This window comes from Portunus trituberculatus, chromosome 43 (genome assembly GCF_017591435.1).
Source record: "Portunus trituberculatus isolate SZX2019 chromosome 43, ASM1759143v1, whole genome shotgun sequence".
Lineage (NCBI taxonomy): Eukaryota > Metazoa > Arthropoda > Malacostraca > Decapoda > Portunidae > Portunus > Portunus trituberculatus.
Window position 1 is genome coordinate 26606140 of NC_059297.1, and position 17500 is coordinate 26623639.

The 17500-nt window shown below is 44.3% G+C and overlaps 3 protein-coding genes and 1 long non-coding RNA gene across 4 annotated transcripts in view; all 4 read left to right on the forward strand.

Moving 5' to 3' along the window:
* LOC123518202 overlaps positions 1–2531 on the forward strand; it is a 2986-nt gene extending 455 nt beyond the window's left edge. Inside the window, exons 2-5 of the mRNA XM_045278914.1 lie at positions 1–110; positions 210–284; positions 1281–1339; positions 1607–2531. The exon at positions 1–110 is cut by the window's left edge and continues 104 nt beyond it. Of these exons, the coding sequence (XP_045134849.1) occupies positions 1–110; positions 210–284; positions 1281–1339; positions 1607–1657 (295 nt within the window). The 3' untranslated portion in view covers positions 1658–2531. The remainder of the gene's footprint in view (positions 111–209; positions 285–1280; positions 1340–1606) is intronic.
* A 2094-nt stretch (positions 2532–4625) lies between these two features.
* On the forward strand, positions 4626–9481 carry LOC123518203. Its single transcript, XM_045278916.1, has 5 exons — positions 4626–4646; positions 5057–6156; positions 7131–7205; positions 7982–8037; positions 9185–9481. The coding sequence occupies exons 2-5, from the start codon at positions 5997–5999 to the stop codon at positions 9224–9226; spliced, it is 333 nt and encodes a 110-aa protein (XP_045134851.1). The 5' UTR covers positions 4626–4646; positions 5057–5996; the 3' UTR covers positions 9227–9481.
* A 2372-nt stretch (positions 9482–11853) lies between these two features.
* On the forward strand, positions 11854–15976 carry LOC123518204. The gene is made up of 5 exons (XM_045278917.1): positions 11854–12010; positions 12212–12358; positions 13857–13931; positions 15400–15455; positions 15679–15976. Exons 2-5 carry the CDS (start codon positions 12226–12228, stop codon positions 15727–15729), a joined length of 315 nt encoding a protein of 104 aa, XP_045134852.1. The 5' UTR covers positions 11854–12010; positions 12212–12225; the 3' UTR covers positions 15730–15976.
* On the forward strand, positions 13938–14693 carry LOC123518208. Its single transcript, XR_006678712.1, has 2 exons — positions 13938–14130; positions 14520–14693. It is a non-coding gene; the product is annotated as an uncharacterized LOC123518208 (long non-coding RNA).
* Positions 15977–17500: the final 1524 nt, after the last annotated feature.

Genomic DNA, 17500 nt, shown 5'->3' on the forward strand with positions numbered 1-17500 from the left:
GGTGCTGCTGGTGGTGATGCTGATGATGGATTCCGCAGAAGCCAACCGAGGGAACAGGAGCGGAAGACGCGGCCGAAGAGGAGTTAGAAAGCTACCATTACGAGGCTTAGGTGAGAGAGAGAGAGAGAGAGAGAGAGAGAGAGAGAGAGAGAGAGAGAGAGAGAGAGAGCGATCCCATTTCGCTTACTCGGATCCTTCTTTTCCTACAGAAAAATGCCTGTGTGGGAAGATCAACCCTATTCCAGAGTGCACGGCCTGCTTCGACAAACTGAGGGACGAAAGTGGTAAGATTTTTTGACCGGTTCTAAATAAAGACGCGTGAGGAAACTGGTTATCAAGTACACCGACAGAGGAATAGAATCGGTAATCACGCTTGTCATCTCAAAGTCATTAGGAAGATTAGGCAGATTTAAGGATGTGGATCATAGGTGGAAATTTGAAGGTATGCGGCGCACGTTCAGACCTGGTGATTTCTTATTGCTTTCCTTGTCTTTTTTTTTATATATAATCTTACGTATATCTGACCTCCTTCTTTTCATAATTCCCATTTGTGGAGCCTTGGAGGTGAGAGTTTACGTGGATGGTGACACACACACACACACACACACACACACACACACACACACACACACACACACACACACACACACACACACACGAGTACATAATGGCAAAGGTGAAGATGAAGGATGATGATGCTTTGAGTCTAGTTAACTAATAGGAGTGTGAGAATGTGGCAATGATACAAAATGAGAGATATGACAGTGACAATGGTGAAAGATGGTGCTGGTGATGGATTGCGTACTTACCATCACCAGTCATCACTAATTATGTGACCAATCCCTTATCTGCATTCAAATCCGTCACTTCATCAATGCCCGTCTACTCCAGGCTACCCAGCAAACGTTCCTCTCTCATCTCTCCTTCTACTTCTTTATCCAACCATTTGTTCTCTGATAAGACGCCACAGACATTATTTTAGCAGATTCTCATATTGTTTTTCTCCATCCCGTTGAGGACGGAGAATTCTTGAACTACTTATAGAAACACGAAAAGACTCTTGAAAATTAAAATGAATAAACACACACACACACACACACACACACACACACACACACACACACACACACACACACACACACACTCACACACGTTAACTTCCTCTAGATTGTCGAAAAAGTTCTTAATATCGGACGCGGGAATATTTGACTAGGATGTTTGGAGTTTTCATATCGTCTGTTTGTTACCCAGTTGTGTGACTGAAGGATTCTTGTTTACAGTGACTGACTGGACCACATTCGGCACCTGTCTCACCACCGTGCAGACCGTTCCTACACCGGTGAGATATAGAGATAGAGATAGAGAGAGAGAGAGAGAGAGAGAGAGAGAGAGAGAGAGAGAGAGAGAGAGAGAGAGAGAGAGAGAGAGAGAGAGTTCCAATGGTTTCAAGTCCACTTCTACTTCTATCTTGCCTTATCTACTCTTATCTTAGATGAAAGTGTGTGTGTGTGTGTGTGTGTGTGTGTGTGTGTGTGTGTGTGTGTGTGTGTGTGTGTGTGTGACTCCGCGCTGCTTTCTCGATACTCATTTCCTCTTTCTTCCGCAGGATTTCAACTCCACCTGCACCACACAAGCCTCTTCACGGAGGAACAGCTGAGCACGTAGATGAAACCACTACTACTACCACCACCACCACCACCACCATTGCCATCACCATCATCATCATTACTGCAACACCAGCAGCGGTAATACCAGTTGTAACATCAGCTGTAAATGTCCTTTATTCATGAAAAGATTAGATGATCGCGATTCTGACGCTCCAGAGAGAGAGAGAGAGAGAGAGAGAGAGAGAGAGAGAGAGAGAGAGAGAGAGTCGTACCGCTTCTCTTTCTCCTCTTCCACTTTCTCGTCTCTTCCTCAGGAAGTTCCATCGTTACTTTGGCCATGCATCATCTGCTACATTTCCACGTCGCAAAGTCACGCACAATACCTGTTGCATCTACTCGTACTCACATCAAGAACCAGGAAGGCTTCATCAGGCACCTGCAGTACCTCGAACACGGTTATTTGCCAAGGATATCTACTACAGTAGACATTTCCGGCATCTAGTACATCTCAGTCACCGTTAACACGTTTTGACATTATCATTACTCATCACTCATATTAAAGACACTCATCAAAGCATCACAATACTGTGCGTTTACTTATATTTACGTTAAGTTGTGTTTCTCTGTTTCTCGTCTCGTTCTGGTGATAACGTGCTTCTTGATAGCGGTAAGTGGTCTTGTTAACAAGGCTTTCTGGCTCTGTGGGCCAGTGTTTGTTTACCTTCTAGGCTAAACTAGATCGTGGTTTCCATCTTGGCTCATGACAGTTTCTCGGGAGAGATGACGCTCTCCTGTGATTGTATATAGCTGGCACCATTTGACTATGTTGTCACGGCGCCTTAACTCAATATTTGTACAGTCTCGCTCGTTTTAAATACTGAAAGTATAATGTAATTAATATATACAATAAAAGACAAGACGAGTGATCTTTTTTTCTTTCATCTTGTAAGGTCACTGAAATGAGCGTGGACTGGCAATACTTAGCCTGGGAATATTCAATGGTAATGTTGGGCTGCATGAAATACAGCTCTGAAATACATACGATGAATCCTGTATGTATAGACACTTGTTTAAACATGCTGTAAAAATATATAAATGGAGGATTGAATGTAATGAAGAGGGCAGGTCATGCTAATTAGAATGAATGCAAATACTTAATGAATTTTGTGAGTACATAGTTATTCTTGATCTAACTTTATCTAACTTAAACTATCCTAACTTAACAAGTGCTGTACCTGGTTAATTTTATTCCATATTGTGGTTTACGCCTCACAGATGAAGATATAAGGATGGTATAAAGAGACGGCCTGGGAGAAGAGCTATCGGCGGGATGGGGGGAGGAATGTAGCTTACGTCCCTCTGGTGATTGTCTCTAAAGGAGGGCACGAACGAGAGGTTTGTGAGAGAGTTGGTGGAGGACAGGCTTATAAGGCACCAAAAAAATATCAAACAGGTCTGTTCAGTAACTATTCTACATTGTACTTCCAATTTTTACTATTATTCGTTCTCATCCTGTCTATGGAGGTGGTGAGAGAACGTAACAATTGGTGATAAAGAACTGTACTATAGCGACGCAGAAGAGGAAAGGAAAAAACTAGCAAGCAAATGCCATCCGTAAATAAGCTTTTGTAATACATTTCAAATTTTCTGTACTATTAATCGTTTCTATCCTATCTCAAGAGAGATCTGTCAGGGGAGGACAGGGGTACAGTGAGGCAGTGAGGCGTTAAGGAGAAAAGTTATAAGAAATATTAAAAATATGATCACCCGGTAATTGTTCTGTATTGTACTTCTATTTATTCAGTATGATAAATGGTTCCAACTTAATTACTAAGTACCATCTTCTTTTGAAACTATTTCCTTAATAAACAACATTATTGCAAACTAGTTGGCATTACCAATTACTTTCCTCACCAGTATAGCTGAACCAAGATAAATTATTGCAAGGAAACGAGAGTCAAGGATTTGCAAAAGATAGGAGACCTGCTACGAAGAGAAACACTGAGGAGAAACTGTGACCTCGTCATGTACTGTCCTCGCCACTCGCGGAACCAAGAAACATTGCAACGATACGACAGGAGACTGATCTGCAGAGGGCAGGGCAATAGGAAGGAAGACAGGCAAGGAAAAGAAACTGGCGGGAGTGGGACAGGCAGTACTTTTTGGCGCCACCTACTAAGCGTTTCAGAGAGTTTGAGGGCACGTTTTTCTAGAATAACTTTGTAAGGAACACGCATATCATTATGAAATTTTGCCGCAGTGTATTTGACACCCTCCCCTAATATCCCAATGTGTCATGAATCGTAAACAGTATATAATAATGGCACTTCTCCCTATAAAAATAGGAGAAAGTCACTTATCCCTCACGAAGAAACGGACAAGTGGTGAGAAATGGTGACGCAGAGAGAGAGAGAGAGAGAGAGAGAGAGAGAGAGAGAGAGAGAGAGAGAGAGAGAGAGAGAGGAGGTAGGGGAATACATAGACGGGGAAGGGAAGGGAGGGAAGGGGAGGAAGGGTGCGAAATATCGGGAGGGGGATTGATGAGAGGGAGGGTAGGAGCAGGGGGAGGGACTATGTGGGTGGAGCTTGTTACTACGTCACAGATAGTACTACGTCACCATTTCTCACCAGTTGTCCGTTTCTTCGTGAGGGATAAGTGACTTTCTCCTGTTTTTATTGGGAGAAGTGTCATTATTATATACTGTTGACGATTCTTGACACATTGGGATATTAGGGAGGGTGTCAAGTACACTGTGGCAAAATTTCATAATGATATGCGTGTTCCTTACAAAGTTATTCTAGAAAAACGTGCCCTCAAACTCTATGAAACGCTTAGTAGTAAGGAAATAACTAACTGTATACAGATTTGATTATTTTCCCTTGTAACGTGCTCCTTCACAACGAATATCTAAACAACTAAACAGAGATTGTTCTGTTTATTGTAGCAGTCCAGTCAGGGTGACGTGATGAAGGGCAAAACAAGGGCAGCCGTGTAGCGTGTGCGCCAGTTGGCTGATCACCTATGAAGGTGCCGCGCGTGTTAGTAATCGACTACGTGACTATATATATATATATATATATATATATATATATATATATATATATATATATATATATATATATATATATATATATATATATATATATATATATATATATATATATATATATATATATATATATATATATATATATATATATATATATATATATATATATATATATATATATATATATATATATATATATATATATATATATATATATATATATATATATATATATATATATATATATATATATATATATATATATATATATATATATATATATATATATATATATATATATATATATATATATATATATATATATATATATATATATATATATATATATATATAATAGCTCATTGCTACTCGTGACTACTACTCGTCTTGTACCGACAGATCTTTGCTTTGATCACGCAAGACTACTACAAGTGAACACACCACACTAAGGGTCGCTGAGCTACATATCACGAGCTGCTAATACTGCCAGACCTTGGGCGCTGGTTTGCGGCTCCCATCCCCTCCCTAACACGAAGACCTGCACGTGGCAGGGCACTTGAGCTGCGCCTGCATGGAGGGTCTTCCGGAGGAAGAAGGAACGTCACATGTGATGTGCCTGGTTCACTGAGTGCGGCTGGTGATGGAGGACATGCTCAGCCAACGATCCGAATATTTATTTTTTGTTTTAGTCTGCACGAGTGTTGTGCGTGGTGGTGACGCACATATCCGCTGAGGCGCTGCTGTACTTGAACAGCTGCGTGCACTGCTGTATCACCGGAAACAAGAAAAGAGACCAATGTTGTCAATGAAAACAAAATGGAAAGACTAAAACTTTCCCCTCCTGCCCTAACCCACACCTTCTCATAGCATTCCTGTATCCATACCCTCCCACAGCATCCCTGTGTCCACTTCCTCTCACATAATCTCTCCCCTCTAGTCATGAAGTTGCTGGCGCCAGAAAACTTCCAATGGCGACTGTTGGGTAATGAAAGAATGCTGAACCTCTAAGCAAGAAACTTCTGTGAGAGAGAACTGAAATCTGTAAGCTGCAGGTCGCCAGCTAGACACAATACTCGAGCTCCTTGACATCACTAAGTTCCCAAGGTACTTAATACAATTAACTCGGCTCACAAAACATTTCCTCGGTCACAAATTGTTATTAATAACACGTCGTCAAGGAGGAAATTCAGCACAGTGATGAAACCCCACGGGAGGGAAGGGGTGCATAAACGGTGCCGTCCTTCATCGGGAGGGGACATGGGTATATATAGGTAGTGGTAATCACCTCACCGCTACACACACTCGTTGTTTAGGCTGCGTTGCAGAAAGTTCGTGAGTCATGAAGAGTGCTGCTGGTGCGAGACGCGCCCTGATGCTGCTTGCTGTGGTGCTACTGGCGGCCACACTGCTGATGGACGCCGCAGAGGCTCACCGATGGAGACCTGGAAGGCACCGCGGACATCACCATAGGACTCCTAAGAACTTGAGTCACGTCTTCGGTAAGTTTCTGTCTCTGCCTGTCTCTCTCTCTCTCTCTCTCTCTCTCTCTCTCTCTCTCTCTCTCTCTCTCTCTCTGTGTATATGTGTATGTATGTGTGTGTGTGTGTGTGTGTGTGTGTGTGTGTGTGTGTGTGTGTGTGTGTGTGTGTGTGTGTGTGTGTGTGTGTGTATATGTGTATGTATGTGTGTGTGTGTTTCACTGTTTGATCTGCTGCAGTCTCTGACGAAACAGCCAGACGTTACCCTACGGAACGAGCTCAGAGGTCATTATTTTCGATCTTCGGATAGGCCTGAGACCAGGCACACACCACACACCAAGACAACAAGGTCACAACTCCTCGATTTACATCCCGTACCTACTCACTGCTAGGTGAACAGGGGCTACACGTGAAAGGAGACACACCCAAATATCTCCACCCGGCCGGGGAATCGAACCCCGGTCCTCTGGCTTGTGAAGCCAGCGCTCTAACCACTACGTGTGTGTGTGTGTGTGTGTGTGTGTGTGTGTGTGTGTGTGTGTGTGTGTGTGTGTGTGTGTGTGTGTGTGTGTGTGTGTGTGTGTGTGTGTAATTCACAACGGTCGTCTCCTGGTCACCCAGCCAGTCTTCCCCATTACGGAGCGAGCTCAGAGCTCATAGACCGATCTTCGGGTAGAACTGAGACCACAACACACTCCACACACCGGGAAAGCGAAGCCACAACCCCTCGAGTTACATCCCGTACCTATTTACTGCTAGGTGAACAGGGGCTACACATTAAGAGGCTTGCCCATTTGCCTCGCCGCCTCCGGGATTCGAACCCGGACCCTCTCGAGTGTGAGTAACTACTACACTACGTGTGTGTGTGTGTGTGTGTGTGTGTGTGTGTGTGTGTGTGTGTGTTTGTGTGTCGTGTGTGTGTCGTGTGTGTGTGCGCGCGCACTATACCCCTGTGTTCGCAGCACAACAAAATTTCTCTTAACTCCCCGCAACAGAATGTTGTCTGTGTGGCGGCATCGACGAGGAGACGGACTGCAGCACCTGCTTTGATCCAGTGCGCGACAACCCAGGTGAGCAGCTTTCCCATTGTTTCCTTCTCGACGGCACCAATAATGAAAGTGTAGGAATTTTCTCGGTGCAGTGAGGGTCTCCACTGCTGTGTCTTAGGGAACAAATGGTCCGTGTTTCTCACATTTCATTTCCAGACGTGATTGCTGCTGTTCTTCTTTTAACGTTTAATGAAGGCCGCTTCTTAGAATTCACTAAAATATCTAAGCACATCTATATAGCATTTACAGAGCCATCGCAGACAGCCTCTAGCTTTCAACCTTCCTGTTCAATCAAAACAAGATACATAAACAAACAAACAAATAATAGATAAAGTATACACCAAACAAAATGCTACTTAGGAAGACTTTTGTAAAGCGACATGACAGACAGGAAAACAGACAAACAGACATACATGAAATCAGCACAAAAAGAGAATTAATGACTATAAGGTTACAAAGGATGAGAAGCATTCGTTACTAAAGGAGGCCGGAGCTTTTAAATTTACATTCCTTTGAGAGGAAATAGTTCTCAGATAGAGTGGTGGATAAACAGATTTAACAGAATAATGAATGCTGAGCCAACGGGAGCTTTAAAAGATCACAAAATAATAGTTGGAAATAAATAGGTATGTTTATATTGCCGAACTGTCACATGTAGGATTGATGGCTTAGTGCAACCTTTTTTTATTCACTATGCATTTATGCAATTTTTTTAATCTATGCTTTCTGTTATCTATTTACAACACACCATTTATTTGTTCATGTATACGTTCATTCAACTGCATTTCTGTTTTCAGAGGATACAACAATTGACGAAATCTTGACATGTCTCTCTGAGGCTGAGATTACTATTGTAAGTGTGTGTGTGTGTGTGTGTGTGTGTGTGTGTGTGTGTGTGTGTGTGTGTGTGTGTGTGTGTGTGTGTGTGTGTGTGTGTGTGTAATTCACCTCGGTAGCCTGCTGGTCATCCAGCCAGTCTTCCCCCCTACGGAGCGAGCTCAGAGCTCATAGACCGATCTTCGGGTAGGACTGAGACCACATCAACACACAACACACACCGGGAAAGCGAAGCCACAACCCCTCGAGTTACATCCCGTACCTATTTACTGCTAGGTGAACAGGGGCCACACATTAAGAGCCTCGCCGCTTACCGGGACTCGAATCCGGTCCTCTCGATTGTGAGTCGAGCGTGCTACACACATTAAGAGCCTCGCCGCTTACCGGGACACTACACTATTGTGAGTCGAGCGTGCTAACCACTGTGTGTGTGTGTGTGTGTGTGTGTGTGTGTGTGTGTGTGTGTGTGTGTGTGTGTGTGTATTAATCGTGTGTGTGGATGTGTGAGTATTAATCACGTGTGTGTGTGTGTGTGTGTGTGTGTGTATGTGTGTGTGTAAGTATCAATCGTGTGTGTATGTGTGTGTGTGTGTATGTGTGAGTATCAATCGTGTGTGTGTGTGTGTGTGTGTGTGAGTATTAATCGTGTGTGTGTGTGTGTGTGTGTGTATGTGTGAGTATTAATCATGTGTGTGTGTGTGTGTGTGTGTGTGTGTGTGTGTGTGTGTGTGTGTGTGTGTGTGTGTGTGTGTGTGTGTGTGTGTGTGTGTGTAATTCACCTCGGTCGTCTGCTGGTTCACCCAGTCAGTCTTCCCCATTACGGAGCGAGCTCAGAGCTCATAGACCGATCTTCGGGTAGGAAAGAGACCACAACACACTCCACACACCGGGAAAGCGAGGCCACAACCCCTCGAGTTACATCCCGTACCTATTTACTGCTAGGTGAACAGAGGCTACACATTAAGAGGCTTGCCCATTTGCTTCGCCGCGCCGGGATTCGAACCCGGCCCTCTCGATTGTGACTCGAGCGAGCTAACCACTATACTACGCGGTGTGTGTGTGTGTGTGTGTGTGTGTGTGTGTGTGTGTGTGTGTGTGTGTGTGTGTGTGTGTGTGTGTGTCTGAATGTGTGCATTAATCGTGCAAACTTTCCACATACGCAGGACCTCGCTGCAGAGTGCCCCTTTCGGTCAGGCTGTAAATAACATCACGGACAGAACCATAACTGAATCGTCATCTACTGCTGCTGTTGTTGCTCCTGTGATGTCAGCGTCACTACAGCAAAAACTAAATGCAAAACGGAACACTTGCTCCTTCTCTTCTTTCGTCTTTATTTCAGCTGCATCACCGTCACCACTTCTAACAAACACGGCCTGTGTCATGCCCACTACGTCTGTCTATCCGCCTGCCTGCCTTCTGTTTGTGTTGCACTCTTACTCACAATAAAGCCTAAGAATAGTTGCCATGTTTGTAATCTTCCTGGTGGTAAGTCCTGATATAAGAATCACTATGATCTTTTCCTCCGTCATCTAATCTTACTTTCCCTCATTGTTAGGGAAGAGCAAATGTTACAGCCTATAATGTCACTTGGGAATGCAAAAATCATTACGAGCGGAGTGATTTTAATTATGAGTATCTTGTTGGGTCATGTTGGTGAGCGCTGACCCGGTCCGGACTAGACGGGCTGCTTGCTATCTTACATCTCGGGAACTATGTGCTCAATGGCAACGAAACCCACACCATATGATGACACAACCTTCAATTTCACGTGGCAGAGGTTTTATCACTTCTGCTGGCTGGAGTTAGTCAGTAACTTGCAAAAATTAGTATTTCATGTATGATTTCAGAACTACTCGGCTGAATCTGCTCAGACAGTGTCATGCAGCTTTCATATATGTATACATAGTTGAAATATGTGAGCACAAATGCCACGTAGCAACTCACACTCAAGCCAAAATCAAGTATTATCTGTTATCTATGCATACATAAATGGCTATACGAAATTTAATTCCTTCAGTGAATGCAGCATTGAAGAAACAAGATGTATTGAATTTTTTTGCAATCGGAAATCGGCAGATTTTTTCTGTGTGAGGGGAGCCATATCTTTAGTCACGGAGCCGAATTCTCTGTGAAATGCCACGGCTTTACTATAATAGCGAGTTATAGAAATGTTGTGATAGTTGTCTCCGAGCGTCTCACTTATAACGCTCTCTCTCTCTCTCTCTCTCTCTCTCTCTCTCTCCTTTTTTACGATTTTCTTGGTTTGTATTGTTCTTAAGCACTCCCTGACAAGAATAAATATCGAAATTTAAAACAAGACTACAATAAGGTTCCTATGATCTGTAGTAGGATTGCTAAAAGTGATGTAAGAAATAGATACATAGTCAATATTCAGGAATCATCACCCGTTATATGTTATCTTAATGAGACTAGACGCGCACCATTAGAGGCAGAACAAATGTGTAATCAACTGATATGTGCAATAAATCATCGACTCGTTAAATGTTTTGAGTCAAAGTAAGTTAGTGATATGCGCTGCCAAATGTTTTCGATGGGTGTTGTGCCCTGGGTGTGTGGCGACGCTCTTTCATCACCTATCAAAGTTTTGCCAGTTGGAATTTACCAGATCACGCAAATTAGGGCCGGTTACAAAAGATTCAAACTGACGAGATGGGTAAGAGATGGAAGGAGTCACAGAGTACCTACAAGAATAATTGATTTGGCTGGAATCCCGCAGGAAGGTAGTGCTTTTTTTCTGACAGAACCATCCATGTGCAGCGAACACCGCTCTTTAGAGAGCGAGTCGGTAAAGGAGCATTGGGTACAAATAAGGACCTCAGGGAGTGTTATTTTAAAGAAGCTTCTTCTCTCCCAGTCTGCGTGGTAACCATGAGCATATCAATATTTTCTTTGAAAATCGCGTGGTAATTCTTTGGGATTGTTCTCGAGGACTTGGTCATCACTGGCAGTTCCGGTGCAGAATTTTGAGGAGCTTCAGAGAGCACATATAAAGACTATTAAGGGGTGTCATTTTGACATTGAACAAGAAATTCCGCGGAGAAGCAGCAAGACGTCCGTAGTGCTTCAAGAGCCAAGACTTCCATGGAGAACGCTTTTCGGCAGAGGCAGCGGCGCTGGTACTTTTATCGCTGTTCAAAGGAAGGGCAAACTTCAGTTATGTAAATTCATAATTCAATATTGATATACCCCCAAAACTGTTTGATACAACTTAGTATGTTAGACGGTGGTAGTACATGCTAATAGATCTTTATGGGACAAAGATTGATCTCACAACCTTTCAGCTATGAAACCATAATTTCACCGTAAAACCTTTTTCATCCATCTACAACTTCCCTGTGGCCATGCGCACCCTCCCATAGCTTCCCTTCGCCTATGCACACCCTCCCCACAGCTTCTATGTGGCCATACACACCCTCCTACAGTTTCACTTAGTCCCACATCCTCCCACAGCTTCCCTGTGCCCATGCACACCCTCCCACAGCTTCCCTGTGCCCATGCACACCCTCCAACAGCTTCCCTGTGGCCATGCACACCCTCCTACAGTTTCCTTGTACCCACACGCTCCCAAAGCTTCCCTGTGCCTACATTCTCCCACAGCATCCTTGTGCCCACACCCTCCCACAGCATCCCTGTGTCCATACAGCATCCATATATTAGCACAATGTTGCGAGAAATGACTGGGCTCACAATAGGGAGGCCGGTAGTGCGGCACCATGACGCACCGCCAGCGCCACCCTCTCAGTTCCGGTGAATACATGATGTTTGCCACGTTTCCTGAGTTGTGACGTCGTTGCTATGCAATGAAGTAAAGGGTGGTGAGGTACAACGCAGTGGTTGGATACCCCAGGATGGGAAGGGGTGCAGGACAGTGCAGCCTTTCATGGAAGTCTATATATTTCAGCAGTGACTGTCTCGCCCCAACACATTCAGTGACGCACTTTCACCCGCCGCTTGTTATTCTCGTGCAGGTAAGTAGGCGAGCAGAGCTTACACTGTGCAATACAAGTACGGGCTACCAGCTTCGTCCTCTATTGACGTACCGCAACCTGGCGGAGACTTAAGAAAGGAGGGAAAGCAGTCGTCAATTCCGTGCTGGTCCTGCCCGGTAGACCAGAAAAGGCAGAGGGCAGAGAGTCCTGCCTGATTTGTATTGTTTGGTTATGTTGCAGGAAGTCAGCAAGCCATGAAGATTGCTACGAGTACAAGCCACGCCCTGACGCTACTGGCAGTAGTGCTATTGGCGGCCACGCTGCTCATGGACGCCGCAGAGGCTCGCCGCGGAGGACACAGGCCTAAGACTTTGATTGAAACCTTCGGTAAATCTGTGTGTGTGTGTGTGTAATTCACTGTTTTTTTTTCACTGTTTGATCTGCTGCAGTCTCTGACGAGACAGCCAGACGTTACCCTACGGAACGAACTCTAAGCTCATTATTTCCGATCTTCGGATAGGCCTGAGACCAGGCACACACCACACACCGGGACAACAAGGTCACAACCCCTCGATTTACATCCCGTACCTACTCACTGCTAGGTGAACAGGGGCTACACGTCAAAGGAGACACACCCAAATATCTCCACCCAGTCGGGGAATCGAACCCCGGTCCTCTGGCTTGTGAAGCCAGCGCTCTAACCACTGAGCTACCGGGCCGTGTGTGTGTGTGTGTGTGTGTGTGTGTGTGTGTGTGTGTGTGTAATTCACCTCGGTTGTCTGCTGGACACCCAGCCAGTCTTCCCCATTACGGAGCGAGCTCAGAGCTCATAGACCAATCTTCGGGTTGGACTGAGACCACAACACACTCCACACACCGGGAAAGCGAGGCCACAACCCCTCGAGTTACATCCCATACCTATTTACTGCTAGGTGAACAGGGGCCACACATTAAGAGGCTTGCCCATTTGCCTCGCCGCCTCCGGGACTCGAACCCGGACCCTTTCGAGTGTGAGTCGAGCGTGCTAACCACTACACTACGCGTGTGTGTGTGTGTGTGTGTGTGTGTGTGTGTGTGTGTGTGTGTGTGTGTGTGTGTGTGTGTGTTGCAATACGTGCGTTTGCGTGTCTGTGCGTGCGTGTGCGTGTCTGCACTTGCGTGTGTTTACGTATAAGCGTGCACGGGTCTGTGCTTGCGAGCGTCTGTACGTGCCTGTGTGCGTATTTGGGTCTGTACGTGCTTGTGTATGTGTGTGTGTGTGTGTGTGTGTGTGTGTGTGTGTGTGTGTGTATGCTTGTGTATGTGCGTGTGTTTGCGTATGTGCGTGAATGCTTGTGTACGTGCGTGTGTGCTTGTATATGTGCGTGAGTGCTTGTGTACGTGAATGCGTGCTTGTGTATGTGCACGTACTTGGGCATGTGCGTGTATGATTGTGTATGTGCGTGTCTATTTGCGCATGTGCGTAAGTGCTTATGTACGTGCGTGTGTGCTTGTGTATGTGCATGTATGCTTGTGTAGGTGCGTGTGTGTTTGTCTATGTGCGTGTGTGCTTGTGTATGTGCGTGTGTGCTTGTGTATGTGCGTGTGTGTTTGTCTATGTGCGTTTACGCTTGTGTACGTGCGTGTGTGCTTGCGTATGTGTGTGTGTGCTTGTGTATGTGCGTGTGTGCTTGTATTAGTGTGCGTATGCTTGTGTATATGCATGTATGCTTGCGTATGTGAGAGTGTGCGTGCGTCTATGCTTTCTCGTTTGTGTGTGTGTGTGTGTGTGTGTGTGTGTGTGTGTGTGTGTGTGTGTGTGTGTGTGTGTGTGTGTGTGCACTGTACGTGTCCTCCCCGACATTCTCAGCAAAGTAACACTTCTCTCCTCTAATTCCCGCCACAGAACGTTGTCTGTGCGGAGACATCGACACGGAGACTGACTGCAGTATCTGCTTCGACCCAGTGCGAGACAACCCAGGTGAGCAGCTTCCCTCACCGGTTTCTTTCTTTGACCCCTTTCGCGACTCTCTTCTGTGGCGTGAGTAGCAATTGTGGGGAGTTTGAAGATCTGCTTACTGTCGAATTGAATCAAGCGGATGCAGGAAGTGTGAAAGCTTCAATTGATTGCCAGATTTTGTGACGAACAGCACCAACAACTAACGCTTGCAGCACTGACGGTATGTGTGAACTTATGCTCTGACAAGAGACGCTGCTGAACTGCTTATGTGAAAGAGGCAAATGTGATGAAACAATACTAGTGTAGGCTCTGTGTCTGAGGGAAAATCTGGTCCATGTTTTTCGTATTTCGTAATTCACAGCCATGCGTAATAACTGCGATTTCTCATTTTAGCATTTAGTGAAAACTGTTCATCAGACCCCAGTAAATATCTAAATATTTACATGTAATGACCCTGTAGATATCTAGGTATTTACAGGGTCATCACATACTGTCCCTCTCCTTCAACCTTTCCGTTCTCTTCAAAATACAAGAAATAGACAAATAGAAACACAAAATAAAAAAGTGTTGTACAAATTAGTGTTCAATGAAAACTTTGTCCATATTCAGTGAGAGTTGCACATGCTGGCCTGCAAACTGCACCACACTAGGAATTGTTTTGGAAGACTGGATTGCGCGACGCATAGCAGATCCCGTGCACGACCTCCATCCAAAAATGATTTAAAAAGTTATGCTCAATAGAGTACTGCACTATTATTAGTCTGAATAAATTTAGTTGCTTCATTTCAAAATCGTTTTTCCTCTTTCCCCACAACACACACACACACACACACACACACAAATAGAAGACCCATTTGTGTGTCTTCTTAGTTAGAAAGGAAACAGAAAATGGTAAAAACTGCAGAAGTTAACATGGTTGAAAAAAAAAACGTACATTCATTGCTGTTTGTTTATTATTGTCGGAAACATTGGGAGAGCGCGACGCCGTCAGAGCCGGTGTGGCAGCCGGACAACCGTGGTGACGCCGTGTGAAGGCATCGATTGAAAACTGGGAGTCAGCAAGTGTCGAGCAACGGTGTCCTCGTTACATGGACGCATGGTGCCCGTATTATGACGCCTCCCTACATGATGGTAGTGGTGGTGGTGGTGATGGTGGTGGCGTTAGTCGTGATAGTGGTGTTAATGGTAGTGGCGGTGGTGGTGGTGGTATTAGAAGTGATACGGCTGATGGCAATGGTAGTGTTAGTGGTGATGACCAGTGGTGGTGATATTGGTGGCTACGGCTGCGGCGGCGGCGGCGGCGCCGGTGGTGGTGGTCGTGGTGGTGATGGCGATGGTAATCGTTGTGTGTTAGTGGAGTCAGTGGTGTTGGTAGTGGTGTGTTAGTGGTGGAGGCGTTTGTAGTGGTGTTAGTGGTGAATGTATTAGCCCTGAATCAATCATATATTTATTTCTGTATATGTGCGTTCAACTATTTGTGTGTTCTCAGATACTGCAACCTGGGACAATGTCTTCTCATGCCTCGATACTGCAGGAATTGATAGCGTAAGTGTGTGTGTGTGTGTCTTTGTGTGTATGTGTGTGTGTGTGTGTGTGTGTGTGTGTGTGTGTGTGTGTGTGTGTGTGTGTGTGTGTGTGTGTGTGTGAGAGAGAGAGAGAGAGAGAGAGAGAGAGAGAGAGAGAGAGAGTGTGTGAGTTGTGTGTGTGCATGTGTGTGTGCGCGTGTGTGTGCGTCTGTGTTAATCATGCACACTCCCCTCATGCACAGGACCCGATTCAAGAGTGCGCTAGAAGGAATCCCTGTTCAGACAGCCGGTAATGCCATCACAGCAACGACCATAGCAGTGCTGTCAGTGCTGGCGTTGCTATGATGACGACACTAGCACATCACCACCAATAGAATCGTGAAGAAAAAGACGAAAATGGAACATGCCACACACCACTTCTTTTCCTCCTTCGTCGCCACTTCCAGTTGCACCAACGCTACCATCTCCACCAGACACCGCCCTTCCTGATGCCTTCTATGCCTGTCTCGCACTCTTATATTCAATAAAGCCACACACAAATGGTTTTGTTCATAATCCTCCTGTTGTTAATTCTGGATAAAAGAACCAGCACGCTCCCATTTTCTCCATCTAATCGTACTTTTTGTTTTCTGGATGTGAAGGAAAAGTAAACATTACAGCTTATGTCACTGAGGTCGACCCGATCAGGACTTATCTAACAGTTAAGCTTATGTCTCGGAACAATCGCAACAAATTTCGCGCCACACGATAGCACAACATTTTTCTCATTTTTTTGTGATGTTAGCAGAGGTACTCAAGTGTTGGCCGTGCAAAGATCTGGCTTGGAAAATAAAGTCGTAAAGGAAATAGTATGGCTTTTATTGATTATCTTTTATTCTTATCTTTTAAGCCTATAGGGCAAGACAACTACAAAAAAAGGTCCGCTTATTGCCAGCTCACATAGAGATATCAGATAGAATGGTACAAAAAAGATAGAAAATTGGATAAGTTTCTTCTCCAACTCAAAAGGCTTCAAGTCCTAGGGTTAGGAAACAGGAAATGCAGAAATAGGCAGAGTTCTAGATTTTATTAGAGAAGGGATGAGTGATTGAGAATACTGATTGGAGACGGACATAATAAGGTATAGAGAAAATCTTACCCAACAAGGCCGCGTGAGAATGTTGGGCGTTCTGCGTCCTGCTTCAATAGTTTACTTTCTGAAGGGTTGTGTACTTACGAAAAGACTTGGAAAAGTTCAGTGTGGTATCTACATCATAAGAATGGGTAAGACGAGAAGTTAAGTTTAGATCAATTATAAACAATTGCAAGACAAAGTGGAAGATTTATCTCATGACCAGCCACAGTCGAGTGAATGTTTACTATTAATCCTTGTCAGTAACTCATGACATGGGTACATGTTGTGACAGTAACACAGCATAGCTGCATGCCATGCTAGTATGCTCACTATACTTTACGTTTATGAATTTGTTTTTCGCAGGGCCAGTTTTTATAGACTCATGCTTTTGAAAATCAGCACCTTGTGCCAGAAACACAGTTTGATTACTTTAGTTTTGATTAGGTTAGGTTAGGTTAGAGTAGATTTATGGTTAGTTTAGGTTGGATTATGCTTATTTTGTTTTACTTGAAGGAAACCAAAAAATACCAAATTTCTCATTTCTTAAAAAAGTCTAAGGATACAAACGACCATATGAAATGTAAATTTTTACTTCAGCGGTGCCTGACTGAAGTTTGATAGCCTTGGATATTGATAGTCAAACAGTGCGTAGCTGAAGTGTAAGTAATCCTTGATGTGTTCACTGTGGTGGCTACCTGTGGACTGCTGTGAGACTCGCAGCCTCGTGTTCATGAGCTGCACGTTAGTGCTTCGTTTATAATGTTTCATTGCTTCTTCTGTAATGTTAAGCATCTAATAATGATCTTATAGTTAGTTACATGAATATGTATGTAAACATTATCAAGCAATTTTCCCATGTGTACTTAGTTCTATTAACCATACGCAGTTGACTACTCAACAGTATTACGAATATTTACATAGTTTTGCTACCTACTTCACTTATTGTGGAA

Coding starts and splice junctions, on each gene's coding strand:
- LOC123518203 (XM_045278916.1), top strand. CDS start 5,997: ATGAAGAGTGCTGCTGGTGCGAGACGCGCCCTGATGCTGCTTGCTGTG. Junction 6,157..7,130: donor GAACTTGAGTCACGTCTTCG/GTAAGTTTCTGT, acceptor TCCCCGCAACAG/AATGTTGTCTGTGTGGCGGC. Junction 7,206..7,981: donor TCCAGTGCGCGACAACCCAG/GTGAGCAGCTTT, acceptor TTCTGTTTTCAG/AGGATACAACAATTGACGAA.
- LOC123518204 (XM_045278917.1), top strand. CDS start 12,226: ATGAAGATTGCTACGAGTACAAGCCACGCCCTGACGCTACTGGCAGTA. Junction 12,359..13,856: donor GACTTTGATTGAAACCTTCG/GTAAATCTGTGT, acceptor TTCCCGCCACAG/AACGTTGTCTGTGCGGAGAC. Junction 13,932..15,399: donor CCCAGTGCGAGACAACCCAG/GTGAGCAGCTTC, acceptor GTGTGTTCTCAG/ATACTGCAACCTGGGACAAT.